Below are 14,668 nucleotides of genomic sequence, written 5' to 3' on the forward strand. Positions count from 1 at the left end.
TAATTTGAAAGGCTGGATAAGTGGAAGCAATATGGCGGGGAACCTTGCCTGCCCTCTCAAACTAGCGTTCATTAAAATGAAGAAGAGGTCATTTGGGTTCATACAGGCTCATTTCTTAATGATGTTTATAATGACAAGCTCCTCACACACTAATAGAGCTCATGCGTGATTGTAAAGGGCTCCTAACCTTCCCTGTCTTTCACTCCTATCTCCTGTCTGCGTGAAGTTGTGGCTATGTATGAGAATGTTCTTAAGTGTCCTACGCCTGGCTGCACGGGACGTGGCCATGTCAATAGCAACAGAAACTCCCACAGAAGGTAAGTGACAGCCTGCCCATATGAAACTGGCACTGTCCATGTCGCACCCTCCTTTTTTTTCCACAGTGGGACTTTCTTTTAATGGCGTATTGTTCTGAAATAATTTCTTCATCCTCAATTTTCTTTTTCCACGCCATCTTTTTGTTTAGTTATTGTTAAACCCATTATTTTTGTCTTTGCAACACATTATTTTCCGTGTGGATAAGTACTGTTCTTTCTTATAATGGTGGGTAGAAGGGAATACAATTAGAGTAGTTCAGCTGCTCAACAATCCCATGGTTGTAAGTGAGACTGATTGGAATGCAGCAATTCACACCTTCCACTGCATAAATTATTTATCAGCTCGTGGCGAAAAATGGCATCTATCCGGCGCAGGGTTGGAGGGAGAAACTGAAATAGCAGGGCGCTGTTGCCAGTGCTGTCAGACGGGGCGAGGTGACAGTGAAAGAGGAGTGTCACCCGCAGCAGATGCTCAGGGACTTGGGCATAGCAGCAGCCATTAGCACCTTTCTGCCACTCAGCCAGGGTGACAGGAGAGGTGCAGACCTGGGAAGACCAGAATGCCTCCGTGCTGTGCTCAGTGACACGGCTGCAGCGCAAAATAGGCACGCACAGTAAACTTTCACTTTTACTAGAAAGAGCTGATATAAACCTCCATTTACTACTGTATACCCCTCACTTCCCAACCTGGTACACACTCTTATGCGCATCTCATGACAGGTGCTCATGAACCCAGCTCTATACTGGCTTCAGGCCATTGTCAAAGATAATTTTTTCACCGTGGCCCGGCACACTACAGTTGACAGACTGGATGGAGAATAATAGGGGTTAAGGATAACAACATGAACTTCTGTCACATTTGGTTAGTTAGTTGTCAGGAGGAGGTTTTACAGCTGCAAATGCTATCGGAACATACTGTAGGTGTAGATCCCAAGTGTATGTGAGTGTGTGTGTTTTGTCAGCATGTTTTTAAATAAAATAAATGCACATTTTTATGCACATTTGTACATATGGTAATATCTATTCTGTGAATAATTCCAAGCCATTCAACCAGAAACAGGCAAGCTGTTTGCCAATTGTGTTGTTATTTATAAATGTTAAAGTGATGAAAATGAATTTGAATTGAATACTTTCTGAACTAGAGTCAGGTATTTTAAAACTGGTAGACGTTGGGATTGATTGGCTGACAGACAGATATGCACTGGCTGACGAGTTAAACATGTTTTAAAGCATTCAATGTAACATTTTCACCTATCACAATGCATCTCAGATGCAAATTCCAATGTGCAACTTAAGTCGCTTTCTGATTGCAGTCTGTCAGGATGTCCCATCGCTGCCGCCGAGAAGCTGGCCAAAGCCCAGGAGAAGCACCAGGGCTGCGACGGCCCCAAGTCCAACCAGGCCTCTGACCGAGTCTTAAGGTAGTATTCACTCTTCACTTTCATATACATCACATATGATGAAATCTCTCTGTTGGAGGTAGACAAAATATGGGATGGACGGCACATAGCGTAGATCACGCATTCTCATAAACGGGTTCGTATGGTCTCTTGCAAAAACTTTCATTTTCATGAACAGGTTCGTATAATATCGTATGAAAAGTATGCACAACTATTCGTATGATACACTACAAAATTACTTTACGACCGGTCACGTGACAGTTAAGTTTAACAGTCTATACACAGTTCACGACGGTTAAAGGTGCCGTAGGTAGGATTGTGAAGATCCAGAACTTAGAACATCGACAGCTTCTCAGTCCCTCCCCTCTTTCCGCTAAAGGTAAGGTAAAGGTAAAGGTACTTTATTTGTCACATACACGTACATGTAGCGAAATTCATTCTCTGCATTTAACCCATCCCTCAAGGGAGCTAAAGCCCAAAATGGTCTCCTAAGCCCCTCCCCCCACAAAGGAGAATGAATGCGTGTGCATGAGCAGTGATTGACACTCAGTTAGACAACCCCCCTGGCCCCGATTGGTGCATCTGAACAGGGAGTGGTGGATTTTTGCAAATCACACTACAAGCTGAAGGTGGTGCCAGAGGAGCCGGGTTTTTTTTTTTTTTTAAATGACCTGCTTCATGTAGTTCTACTAGAACATAGGGTCAGTTTCAGTAAATATGACAGAAAGATAGTTTTATAAGTCTTACCTACTGCACCTTTAAAGTTTAGGCGCCAAAACGACAAGTTGGGATTAGAAAAAAGATGATGGTTTGTGTTAAAACACCGGTCCCCCTAAGTAGTACTCCTGGGACAAGAACACCCATTTCCAAGTTCTTCACGAACTCCGACACACACTCCTGTCAGCTGCTTGAAAGCCCGGTGTTTTAGGACCCAACCAGCCAACCCGACCTCCTCCCTGTGGAATCTTCACACTCTTATACAGCAGCAGTCAATGCCGTGCATACAGTAATAAATAAGAGGAATACACACAGATTACAGTGCATTACTATTCTTTAGGCCTGTAACGATTATTACATGATAGTCTAATTGTCAATATTTTTAAATAATCACGGTTTCTTTGTTCACAATTAATTGTCTTAGAACTGTATGACTGGTAATTGTGGAGTTTGTTTAGGTATGCCAAATTGTAAATATTTAATATGATTATTGGTCAGACTATATATATTTTTTATAATTTGAATTGCTGGTTGTTGGCACTTGACCCCATACACATTCATTTTGTAATTGTTACAGCTCTACTTTTCGTAGCTATATGTATGAATGGTTCATGAGAACAGCCTGCATAGATTCATGTCGCGCTATAACCAATGTCAGCTTCTAGTGCATATTCAATCCATATGTGTTCTATTGTCACAAGGTGTTGGGTGTGGACAGGTACTAAAAGTGCATGCACATGTGTATTTTGTGTGAATGTGTACTGTGAAATGTGATATAATACTTACCATTTAGAGAACTGTCATTCAGTCATGTTGGAATGTGTTGTTCTTTTTCCGCCCCTGCATTTTGTGAAGCTTTTGAGATTTGAAATCTCCCCTTTTTTGTTTTATGTTTATGTTCCCCTGTCCCCTGAGAATACTTCCTGGAGACGGCATGTTCATTTCTGCGCTCACTATTGAAGGCAAATCGTTTTATTAGATTCTAACAAAATTGGCCTCATTTATCATAGCGAAAGGCAGAGGTTTTTGAATAAGAGTTGTTTTGATAGTCATGAAAATGCTATGATGAAAAGTCATAAGTAATTGTAATTTATTTTTTATATATTTTTTATATCTAACGGAACATCAACGGCATACAATCTTACATTTCATTTCTTCCTGGTCTTAGATTGAGGATATAAATGCATATCAAATGATGAAAGCACATCAGAAGTATGCAAGTGTAATAAAAGAAATGTGGAAATTCAATTTTCACTGTTTTTTTTTTATAGTCTAGCCATGAAAAACACTTGTAGCAGGGTTATTTTGTTGGAAAGCAGGAGGAAGAAAACATCCATGCTATGGTGTATCAAAGGGATGCCCCCACACTCGAAATCACCCCACCTGTACCATCTACCAGCATCATTCTCCATATTCTAACCCTAGAGTATTACCATAACCCCTTCCCTTGCATCTGCCCATTTTTTAACCAAACCCCTAGTTCCCCTCTCCTTCCCCTGGGCAATATTGAGTGCCTCGGTCCAACTTCCACCACCTCGTCATTTATTTTCCAGGCCTATGTGCTTTGTCAAACAACTGGACTATCCACAGTATGGTTACAAGAACAATGTCTCCACCAGCACGCCCCGCTCCAACCTGGCCAAGGAGCTGGAGAAGTACTCCAAGACCAGCTTTGACTACAGCGCCTTCGATGGCAGTAACAACCACCAAGTGTACGGGAAACGGGCCATCGCACCCAAAGTTCACGGACAAAGAGACACCTCCCCCAAAGGATACGACGGTACTATTTTACACAGGGTTTCGCGGGGTCTTAAAAAGTCTTGAAAAGTCTTAACAATTCAAAATCAAGATTTTAGGCCTTAGAAAGTCTTAAATTCGCTCAAGAATTGGGTTCTAGGTCTTACAGACCCTGAGGTGTTTTAAGTTTATCTGGCTGATTGGACCTAAACGTCCCAGGACTGTTTGGGTGTTTTTAAACTGATTGATTGACATCTTCCTGAGCCTCTTGTTAGCTTTGTTGCATCATTTAGGGCAGGACAAATGACAGCTTTTCCATTCTTATTGGTAGAAAAGATTTAGGACCTTATACATTCCCATCTAAGCTCCGGCTTCAACCTGAGCCGAGGTCTAATCAGCCACAATCAGCAAAATCACCTGTGTGGGTGTTTAGAGGCTTTAAATCATTTTATACAGGTCTAAATGTTCTCATTGAAATGCTACCAAAGCGCTTTACAATATATATTTTTTTTTTTCTTTTTTTATTCTGTGGTGTTGTAGTTCTTACTCTGTACTCCAAATACAATTCGCTGTATTATGACTACAAATGAGCCCAACATCCAACTTATATTTCAGCAGAGTGCAAGGCTGTGCAAGTCTCTTTTGGAACAGATTTTATTCTTCAACTATGGCGAAGTGCAAGTTTGTGATATACTATGTATCAAATTTAATTTATAATGGTCTTAAAAAAGGTCTTAAAAAGTCTTAAATTTGACATGGTGAAACCTACAGAAACCCTGTTTACAGCAAGATAAAGTTGTCCCCATTTATTTCCACTAGACATTCCCAAATCAACTTTTTAATTAATGTCTCCCACGGTTTTAATTGTTGTTCAAGTGCACACACAAGATTATAAAAATATTTATATTTTATATAAACATTTCAGGGTCACAAGAATATTTTCTGGAATTGTCTGACACATCATACTATTTTAAATTTGGATAAGAATGTCAATTAATATACCAAATCTAGTTTTTTTTGAGGCTACGTTTTATCCATCTGAAAACTATAATAGTTTGGCAGGGAAAGCAGTCTTCTTCTTCATAAATTAGTTCAAGATATGTTTCAGAAATCCTAAAAATCTGGGCAGTATTTTGCAGGTTTGAAGGGTCTAACTTAAACATACCTAAAAACACACTTCATCAGGATTATACAGATGGGTAAACCCACCTAAACTTCACTTACTCACTTTTGGAAATTACATTTTTTTTAACCTTTTTACAACACATAAATCCATATAATATATCATTGTAAGTATTTACCAAAATGCATTAAGCCAGAGGTCTTCAACGTGTTTTAGGCCAAGGACCCCTAACCTGAAAGAGGGGCGAACAGGCTTACCTGTCGAGAAGAAAGCCGGCAACTTCAGCGTCCCTTTGAAAGTCTTTCTCCTTCGTTAGCCGTTTCCACCTGGGAAAGGCTACCCCGATGTTTACCCTCTTGTTTTTAATTCGCCGGTCACGTTGCCTTTTTAATTCCCTTTTTTTGCTTTTTTTGGCGACGAGGATTCCTTCTCTCCTGTGGCTCGGCATAAGTACAATCCTCCATTATGAACTAAAGTGCAGCGCTGGCTTTCAAATTCACCGCGGCGGTGACGAGCGCCTGTCGCTGATCTCCTCCTCCGTTTCAGCCGGTTTCAGTCACGCGACACTGGCTCTGAACAAAGAAGCGTTGCTAGGGCTTTATGTCCCTCTCAGCAATTATAGTTTTTCAAAATGGCGGAAAGACATGGAAGCCTACTTGGACTTGCCCTTCCAATGTAAATACAGATAAGAAATTCTTCGCTTACGAGGATAAGTCCGATCATTGGCAGAGGTCATTTTACACCAATCAGGACATATTTATGAATTGATTTTAGCTAATAAAATACTTAAAACACTACACAGTGTACCTTTACATTTTTGGGGAATAAACACATTCTAAAAAGTAATAAACAATAATTTGCCGGCCCCCATGCAGTGACCGTTCATTTGGCATTTCTTCAACCCACAGCCAAACGTTACTGCAAGAACTCCAGCTCGGCCAGCAGCACCACCAGCACCTACGCGCCCAGCAGTAGCAGCAGCAGCCTGAGCTGTGGAGGTGGAGGAGGGGGCGCGGGCGGCGGCCGAGGGGGCGGGGGCAGCAGCGCCAGCAGCACATGCAGCAAGAGCAGCTTCGACTACAGCCACGACATGGAGGCCGCCCACATGGCGGCCACGGCCATCCTCAACCTGTCCACACGCTGCCGGGAGATGCCACACGGCATGGGGGGGAAGCCCCAGGACCTGTGCTCGCAGGTAGGAAGGGGTGGGGGTGGGGAGGAAGGATCATTATGCATATGTCGTACATTTTGTCACAGAAATGCGAAAACAAATCAGCAGTGGGGCAGCACAATTAATCACAATTTTATCAAAATCGCAATATGGACAAGTGCAATATCAAAATCGCGGGGGGTGCAATATTTGTTAAAGGCTAAATATGTGTCACCATTCTGAATAAAGTGTTGTGGTGCTGCAGAGACATCCCAGCCTGTATACAAATTGTATCCTACAGACTGAAGATTTTTTATTTTTGGTACGACTTCCTTGCAAAAATCACACTATACTGTTTTTAATTTTCATATTTTTCATATTTTTCAATGAAAATGAGAAAAATGATCATTCCCTTCAATATCGTGAATCATATCGCGATATCAGTTAAAATAGTCGCAAATCGATATTTTCCTCCTAACAAGTGTATTCTGGCGAGGATTTGGTTTGGTTGAGCAGGGCACTGTTATTTTTATTATTTTTTTTCTAATGAAAGGAGGTTACAAACATCCCCTGATTTGACACCGCAGCCTCACATGACTCCATATTCACTTCACCTTTGTAAGACTTTGGCCTCCCGCTGCAGTCACAACAAAATCCACTGACTGATCACTGTGTGCTTCCTTCATTATACTAATGCTGGCAGTGAGAACTGATAAAGATGGGGCGATTTCAGCTGCGCACACCACACGCACACAGTCCCACACTCCCACACTCCCACACACACACACATTTCATCAAAGATCCGGGGCTGTGTCTTACACTCAGGGCTCAGCAGGGCAGTTTTTTTTTTTTTTTTTTTTTTTTTTTTCCGTCTGGGAATCAGATAGGAGCAGGACGAAGCGTCGTTTGACTCGGCGTGAGCCCAGTGTGTCATTCCTGAGGAGATAAGGTGACGGTGTTTCTGTATTGTATCTGTGCCCAGATGCTGAGCTGGGAAATGGGGGCCAGAAAGAGCGCACACAGCAGAGGGCTAATGCTGGCTTAATGCTAATGTTGACAGTGGAGACTGCCAGAGAAACAGAGTGAGGGTGATAGAATGGAAAAATAAAGAAGGAGAGCAAAGAAAGCCTTTTTGGTGGGAGGTTTCGAAATGTCACAGTGCAGAAGGTGAGGAGAGGGCGATAAAGGAGAGGAGGATGGTGCTGAGGATAACGAGGGGAGAGCAGAGGAAAGGAGAAGGAAAAGGATGAAAGTCAAAAGCAGCGTACATTCCAAAGGAAAGTGGAACGGAATAAAGTTGGCGGGAACAAACGCCTGAAGCAGTCAGTACTTCCTCTGGTCCTACCTCATTTCATTGTCTGTCCTTCTCCTGCTTCGGGGGCCAGACGGGCAGGATGCTCTCAGGGCATGATGGGAAGACGGGAGACTTCAGAGGGTTTTTTTTTCTCTTCTCCTTCCTCTTTCATCTCAACACCTCACCTCGTGGCACACACTGTTCCTTTCTATGTCTGAATGAAACTTCACACACACACATCTATTCTCGCCTACTTGTTTTTTCCAGCCTGTCTATCCGTCTGTTTCTCTTTGTCTCAGTCTGCTCCTGGAATTTATTCAACCAAAGTGTCATTTTCTCCTCAAACCCTCTTAGATTTGTTGCATTTGAATAACTGATCAAAGCCACAAGAGGTGAAACTCACCTGGATTTTTACCAAAAAACGTTTGTGATAACCAAGGGGGTAAGCTTCGCTTCAGAACTTGAACCTCCTATGGCGCCATTTTGATGCTACAAAGCGATCACCTCCTGTTAGCATTCCATTGACTGCCATTCATTTTGACGTCATTTTGACAGCGAATAACTTTACATCTGAAGCGTTTAAAGACTCTATTTATCCATTGTTTATTTTTAAAGAAACACGACAATGTATAAAAGGCTCCATTACCTTGTACCTCACGTTATGGCTCCGTAGCAGACGCTTTTGTAAAAATAGAATAAGATTGTGTCACATAATAGAGGAATTACCGTATAGTACAGGAGAAGCTCGCAGGCAGTTTCAACTTACATGAGCTGTTTAGGTTTAATTACTAATGTTAACTAGCATTTTAATTAGCAATAATTAGCCTGTGCCCATGTTATCTCCTTACATATACCTACGCTCTCCGTCTCTGCAAGATTGGGAATGATTGAGATTTCTCTTGGCACAGCTACCAGAAGACTTCCAACTTTCAGACAGGTTGCTGACGTCACATCTACGTCGTCTCTCTCAGTTGGAGGCTGCGCAGTAGCGCTCAGCGCTCACCAGAAAAGTGCTTCTAATATCCTTCACTGGTCTCCGTCCAGAGACACGGGATCTGTTGGTCCATTCTTACATCCTGTCTATGGATATAACGAGATAAATTCATATGTTGTCTTAACAAGAAAAAATATCTCGTTATATCCTATTATAAAGGATCTTGTACAAATGAGAACTTGTTCTAAATATAAGGAGAAATAAGGCAGAATTTGTTTTGTCATGGTGGCAGCAATATGCTGGCATATAAATGTCAAACACCTAATCCACTTCCTATTCCAGTGGTTATGCAATGATGTAATGTCAATTTAAGGATAATATTAAAGTGAGGAATGTGTATGTAACAAGTACAACAGGGAGGGAAAGAGCCCAGAGAGTGAAGGAACGGCCAGGGGGGAAGACAGGACATGATTCTGGTTTTATTTTAAGACCTGGAATAAGTGGGCAGAAGTAATGTGGCGAGAATTTGCGAGTGACCTCTCACGCTCTGGCCCTCTTCCTCCCACCGTCTCCATGGCAACAGAGGTTAGGGGTTACAGGAGGGCCAGAGCGAGAAGGGGTGGTCTTTAATGAAGGAGGCGGGGTGCATCGTCGCATATCGTCCTCGTTAATTCGATATGAAGGGGTGGGTCACGTTAAATGGACGGTGACACACAATACAGCGGCTGACAAGGAGAGCGCGCTCCGCTGAGCTTTGTCACAAGGACAACATGAGCTGTGGCAACACACGATGAGGCGCGTGCCACTGGATCTATATTCCTCAGCAACTTGACCTTTATTTTCTGTTGTTCTTATGCTCCTTTACTCATTTCCTACTCATCTTCTGCCTCCTTCTTTCTCTTTTTCAAGCTCCTAGCCAAACCTCCAATTGAACTTTTACTCTTGTTAAATAGTAAATGTGTGTTTGATAGAAGCGGACGTCTACATTGTGTAATAATGTCAGCTGACAGGTGCTATTGTAAAAGCTGAGTTTGTGATGTGTCTGCACAGCCTTATAATGAACAGTCTTTGTATTTAGCACCCCGACATTTCTGTGTTTGTCTTTTTGTTATAGTACTCATAGTACTGTTTTACCATTCATAGTGAGAGCTTGTTTTCCACAGACTAATGACCCAGCAGTAATAGTGGTTTCTCGAGCTGTTTTTTGTACTATTTTCAAGTTCTTGCAATATTCATGGCCAGTCCCAAATCTCAAATCACCTCCCGTGCTTTTGAGTCAATGTGCGTCACAGAGGTTTTGGCTTCAGACACCAGGAGAATCCACCCCTAGGGACACTGTCGGCTGGAATCAGCATTAAAGCCAGCTCTCCTACTCATGAAAGGGAGCAAAGGGGGCAAGGAGGATTAGGTGGAGAGGGGAGATGAGAAAGGGGAGTTAGAGACGGGTATTAATGAGAGAAACGACACAAACACATGCACATGCGTGCAAAAAAAAAATAAGCCTTAAAAGAGTGGGACTCTTTGTAAGAACAGTAGTGTGTGCTAGATGTAGTTGAAAGAAAAGTAATGCGCGCATACAGTAGAGATATAGATGCAGACCTACACTCAGGAGGCAAAGTGAATGCTTTAGTGAGCAGTCAGTCTTGTTGGATGTGGCCCACTTTGTTCCAGAACAGGGTAGAGTTCTGCCTCTATTTTTGGGATTGCAGTAGTCTGCTGCTGCTCATCACTGCTCTCACCCCCACCCCTAACCCTCAGCCCCTGCCCCACTGTGATGTCCACTCACATTAGGCTCACACACACACACACACACACACACACACACACACACACACACACACACACAAACTCACACAAAGTCATGCACACACACCCTTCTGACTGCACAGAACACAGTAGAGACCAAAGTGGGATGGAAGGAAAGAGAGAAAGAAAGGAGGGGTTCACAGAGGGATGAACTTGTCCTTGAGCACTGATGCCCTCGTCTTCTTTTGACCCTCTTACACTACATTGCTACTGTACACTGCAAGTGTCTAATGTTTCCTACCAGATGGACCAAAAAATAAAGAAATTGGAATATTGTTTCAGGTATTTGAACTGCAGGTGTTCTTGATCCATCTTTCCAGACATCTAAAAACTTCAAAAGTGAACACATCACAGGAGGAACAGAAAATCCTAGCACTTTTTTCATGTACTTCTTTAGTATTCACCATGTATTCAGCTCCTGTTTTGCCCAGCTCTGATCCTAAAATGTGAATATGTTTGACTGCTATTCAATCAGGAACACTCACTCTCTTTTATCCCCTTTCTCTCCATCCCTGCCTCCTTATGTTCTGTGCATCCTTTTACCCTCCCTCATAATCATCTTACTGAAAACACACAACTCAACACGCACGCACATACATGCATCTCTTACCCACATTGACTGACCTGACTATTTTCCCCACTCACCACCACACACACACACACACACACACACACACAAAAACCACATCCACGTCCACTTTCCAGAGTCCGGGTCTAGATGTTGATGAGAATGGTACGTTGGACCTGAGTATGAGCAAGCGTCTGTGCAGCGGCGGCGGAGGGGATTCGGTGCTCACCCCTCTAGAGCCCATGTCCCCCCAGAGGCAAGCTGCCCTGCTGGGCTCCCGCTGCTACGGCATGGGGGACGCCGCCGACTGCTGGGACCTGCCTGTAGACTACACCAAGATAAAACACATAGACGAGGACGAGAAAGAGGTAAAGGAGAAAATGACGTGCAAAATTCACTTGATCACTAATGTCTGGTTGTGGCCAGATATATACATACAGTACGTATGTCATGTATAATTTCTTTTTTCAGGAAGGAAGGAAGATAGATCGCTGCCTGAACTAAGTCAGTCAGTATCTTCAAAATATAGAAGAAGCTACCGGTCATGGTTGAGTCACCTCAAAAAAATTAAAAAAAATAAACGGTGGTATATAAAGCAGAACACATTTTGTCTTATTAAAGGTCCCATGACATGGTGCTCTTTGGATGCTTTTATATAGACCTTAGTGGTCCCCTAATACTGTATCTGAAGTCTCTTTTATATAGACCTTAGTGGTCCCCTAATACTGTATCTGAAGTCTCTTTTATATAGGCCTTAGTGGTCCCCTAATACTGTATCTGAAGTCTCTTTTATATAGACCTTAGTGGTCCCCTAATACTGTATCTGAAGTCTCTTTTATATAGACCTTAGTGGTCCCCTAATACTGTATCTGAAGTCTCTTTTATATAGACCTTAGTGGTCCCCTAATACTGTATCTGAAGTCTCTTTTATATAGACCTTAGTGGTCCCCTAATACTGTATCTGAAGTCTCTTTTATATAGACCTTAGTGGTCCCCTAATACTGTATCTGAAGTCTCTTTTATATAGACCTTAGTGGTCCCCTAATACTGTATCTGAAGTCTCTTTTATATAGACCTTAGTGGTCCCCTAATACTGTATCTGAAGTCTCTTTTATATAGACCTTAGTGGTCCCCTAATACTGTATCTGAAGTCTCTTTTATATAGGCCTTAGTGGTCCCCTAATACTGTATCTGAAGTCTCTTTTATATAGACCTTAGTGGTTCCCTAATACTGTATCTGAAGTCTCTTTCCCAAAATTCAGCCTTGGTGCAGAATTACAGCCACTAGAGCCAGTCCCACAATGAGCTTTCCTTAGGATGTGCCATTTCTGTGTCTGTAGCTGTTGAAGAGGAGAGAGGGGGGGGGCAAGGTGGAGGGTGGGTGTGTGGCCTTGACCAACTGCCACTTTGCTCGTTTGAAAGCCATGATGTCTCTCTCTCTCTCATGGGTGGGCCAAATTCTCTGGGCGGGCAAAGCAGAGAAAGGGGAGGTAACCTTGCTCCTTATGACCTCATAAGGAGAAGATTCCAGATCGGCCCATCTGAGCTTTCATTTTCTCAAAGGCAGAGCAGGATACGGTTTTACACCTATAACCATTTCTAGCTACTGGGGGACCATAGGCAGGCTGGGGGAACTCATATTAATGTTAAAAAACCTCATAAATTGAAATCTTCATGCCATGGGACCTTTAATACAAATACTACATATTTGATCAGTGAAACCCATATGGCTACTCACCTCTCTGCCCTTAAAATGTTCCATCACACATTCAATTTCCTTGAGGATGTTCATGACGATACCAGGATCAGGATAGAAAGAGAGAGCTTACAAACAAATGAAAGATAGTTGTGATGTTGACAATAATTATAAAGCAGTAGTATATGATATTTCGTGGGGTTTGGATGCTGATAGACATTACAGTTGGCATGCGTTACTGTCTTTTCAGTGTGTCTCAGTCCAAATGATATCCCTCCAAGTCAAAAATTTGCATTGCTGTCTGATTGTCTTCTAGGTTTCTTACCTCCCTGTCTTACTCACTGTTTTGGAATCATTAGAAAGTCATATTAGGGATTTTTGAGGGAAACCTAATGAATCTGCATGTTAATTGATGTCAGCATTGCCATGCACATAGAGGTATCTGCTCTGTTTTTACCATGCACCCCGCATGCTGGCTTTCTGTTTTTACATTTCGCTCTTCTCCAAAATGAATTATGCAAAGTAGCACCTTGGGAGGGAATCGGAATAGCTCATCTCATCAAAGAACTGCTGGAAATCAATGCACCACTGCTGGGTGCGCCTGTCGGTGTGTACAGGCGCATGCACGTACAGTACATGTGCCTCTGTTGGTGTGTGAGATGTGAATATTCATATGAGAGTGTGTGTGTGTGTGTGTGTGTGTGTGTGTGTGTGTGTGTCTGTACCCATGTCTCTTTGGGAGTGTGTCTGTGTGTGTATGCGAGTGCCATCCCTAGCCTACTTTCTGCTCTGTATGTATGCATGTGTCGTTCTCCTTCCTGTCTGCCTCTCAGCCTGCGCTCCCTTTAATTGGAGAAGCTTGCTGGCTGACCCAGCATCACACACTCCGAGACAGCTTGAGCGCTGGATAATTTGGGCTGTATCTGGACCTCTCTCTTTATGGGCATTACTGTACACACTGCAAGCATGGAAGAAAGGAAAGAGGATTTGCATCAACAGCCGTCAAGCCCTGGCTGCATGCACTGCAGACAAAGCACAGCCCCACATAGCACAGCCAGCCGCGGCCTGACACTACACCACAGTGCCATCTAGTGACTGAGTGGTGCATTACAAGATCAGAACCAGCCAACTCCCTGAATGTTCTGTTCTCGCGCGCACACAAGAATGCTCAATGAACATGTACAAACCCACGAGTGAGCACACACACACACACACACACAGTTAGTTTGGCACTTAGTCATTATTTCCTCCCAAGGAATCTATTTTCTAGCTCTGTTAGACTGACAGGTGAGGCTCACTAGTCACACAGGCTCAACTATTAGCATTCAAATTGACAAGACTATGGTGTGTGTGTGTGTGTGTGTGTGTGTGTGTGTGTGTGTGTGTGTGTGCGTGTGTGTGAATAAAAGCAGACAAAGTGGTAAGGAAGGTGAAGGAAAAGGGCTGTTTATTAGAAACTCTCCAGATATAAGTTTGTATCATGTTCCAGTTAATAAAATGCATTCCAACCATAGAGTGTAAAAATAATGGACAGAGCTTCCGAGCCTGAAATATGAAGCCAATGTGGAAGTACCTTAAACCTGCATTCTATCTAATTTCCAGCAAGGGGCAACTCCACTGGCTCCAAAAAGAAGTCTCCTTCTATAGAAGTCTATGAGAAAATGACCTTACTTCTCACTTGATTTATTACCTCAGTAAACATTTTTATAACGTTTATGGTCTCAGTCGCTACTTTCTTCTTCACTACATCATGATGGACATTTTGTAAATTAAAGTCCCATTTATTTTAAAATAGACAATAAAGCAGGGCATGCTTTATCCAACCAAGCACCGAGGCTTAGCAATGCTAACCATTGCACTGTGTACATTAGAATAGACCTGAACTTGTTTTTTGGGTGTTGGCCATGTTTCAATCTTCAACCTTGA

The 14,668-nt window shown here is 42.7% G+C and overlaps 1 protein-coding gene across 1 annotated transcript in view; it reads left to right on the forward strand.

The window, feature by feature from the left end:
• myt1lb (myelin transcription factor 1-like, b) overlaps window positions 1–14,668 on the forward strand; it is a 119,396-nt gene that overhangs the window by 91,413 nt on the left and 13,315 nt on the right. The window contains exons 8-12 of the mRNA XM_028565968.1: window positions 227–317; window positions 1,631–1,738; window positions 4,054–4,214; window positions 6,203–6,489; window positions 11,184–11,414. Of these exons, the coding sequence (XP_028421769.1) occupies window positions 227–317; window positions 1,631–1,738; window positions 4,054–4,214; window positions 6,203–6,489; window positions 11,184–11,414 (878 nt within the window). The remainder of the gene's footprint in view (window positions 1–226; window positions 318–1,630; window positions 1,739–4,053; window positions 4,215–6,202; window positions 6,490–11,183; window positions 11,415–14,668) is intronic.

Source organism: Perca flavescens, chromosome 20, assembly GCF_004354835.1.
Source record: "Perca flavescens isolate YP-PL-M2 chromosome 20, PFLA_1.0, whole genome shotgun sequence".
NCBI lineage: Eukaryota > Metazoa > Chordata > Actinopteri > Perciformes > Percidae > Perca > Perca flavescens.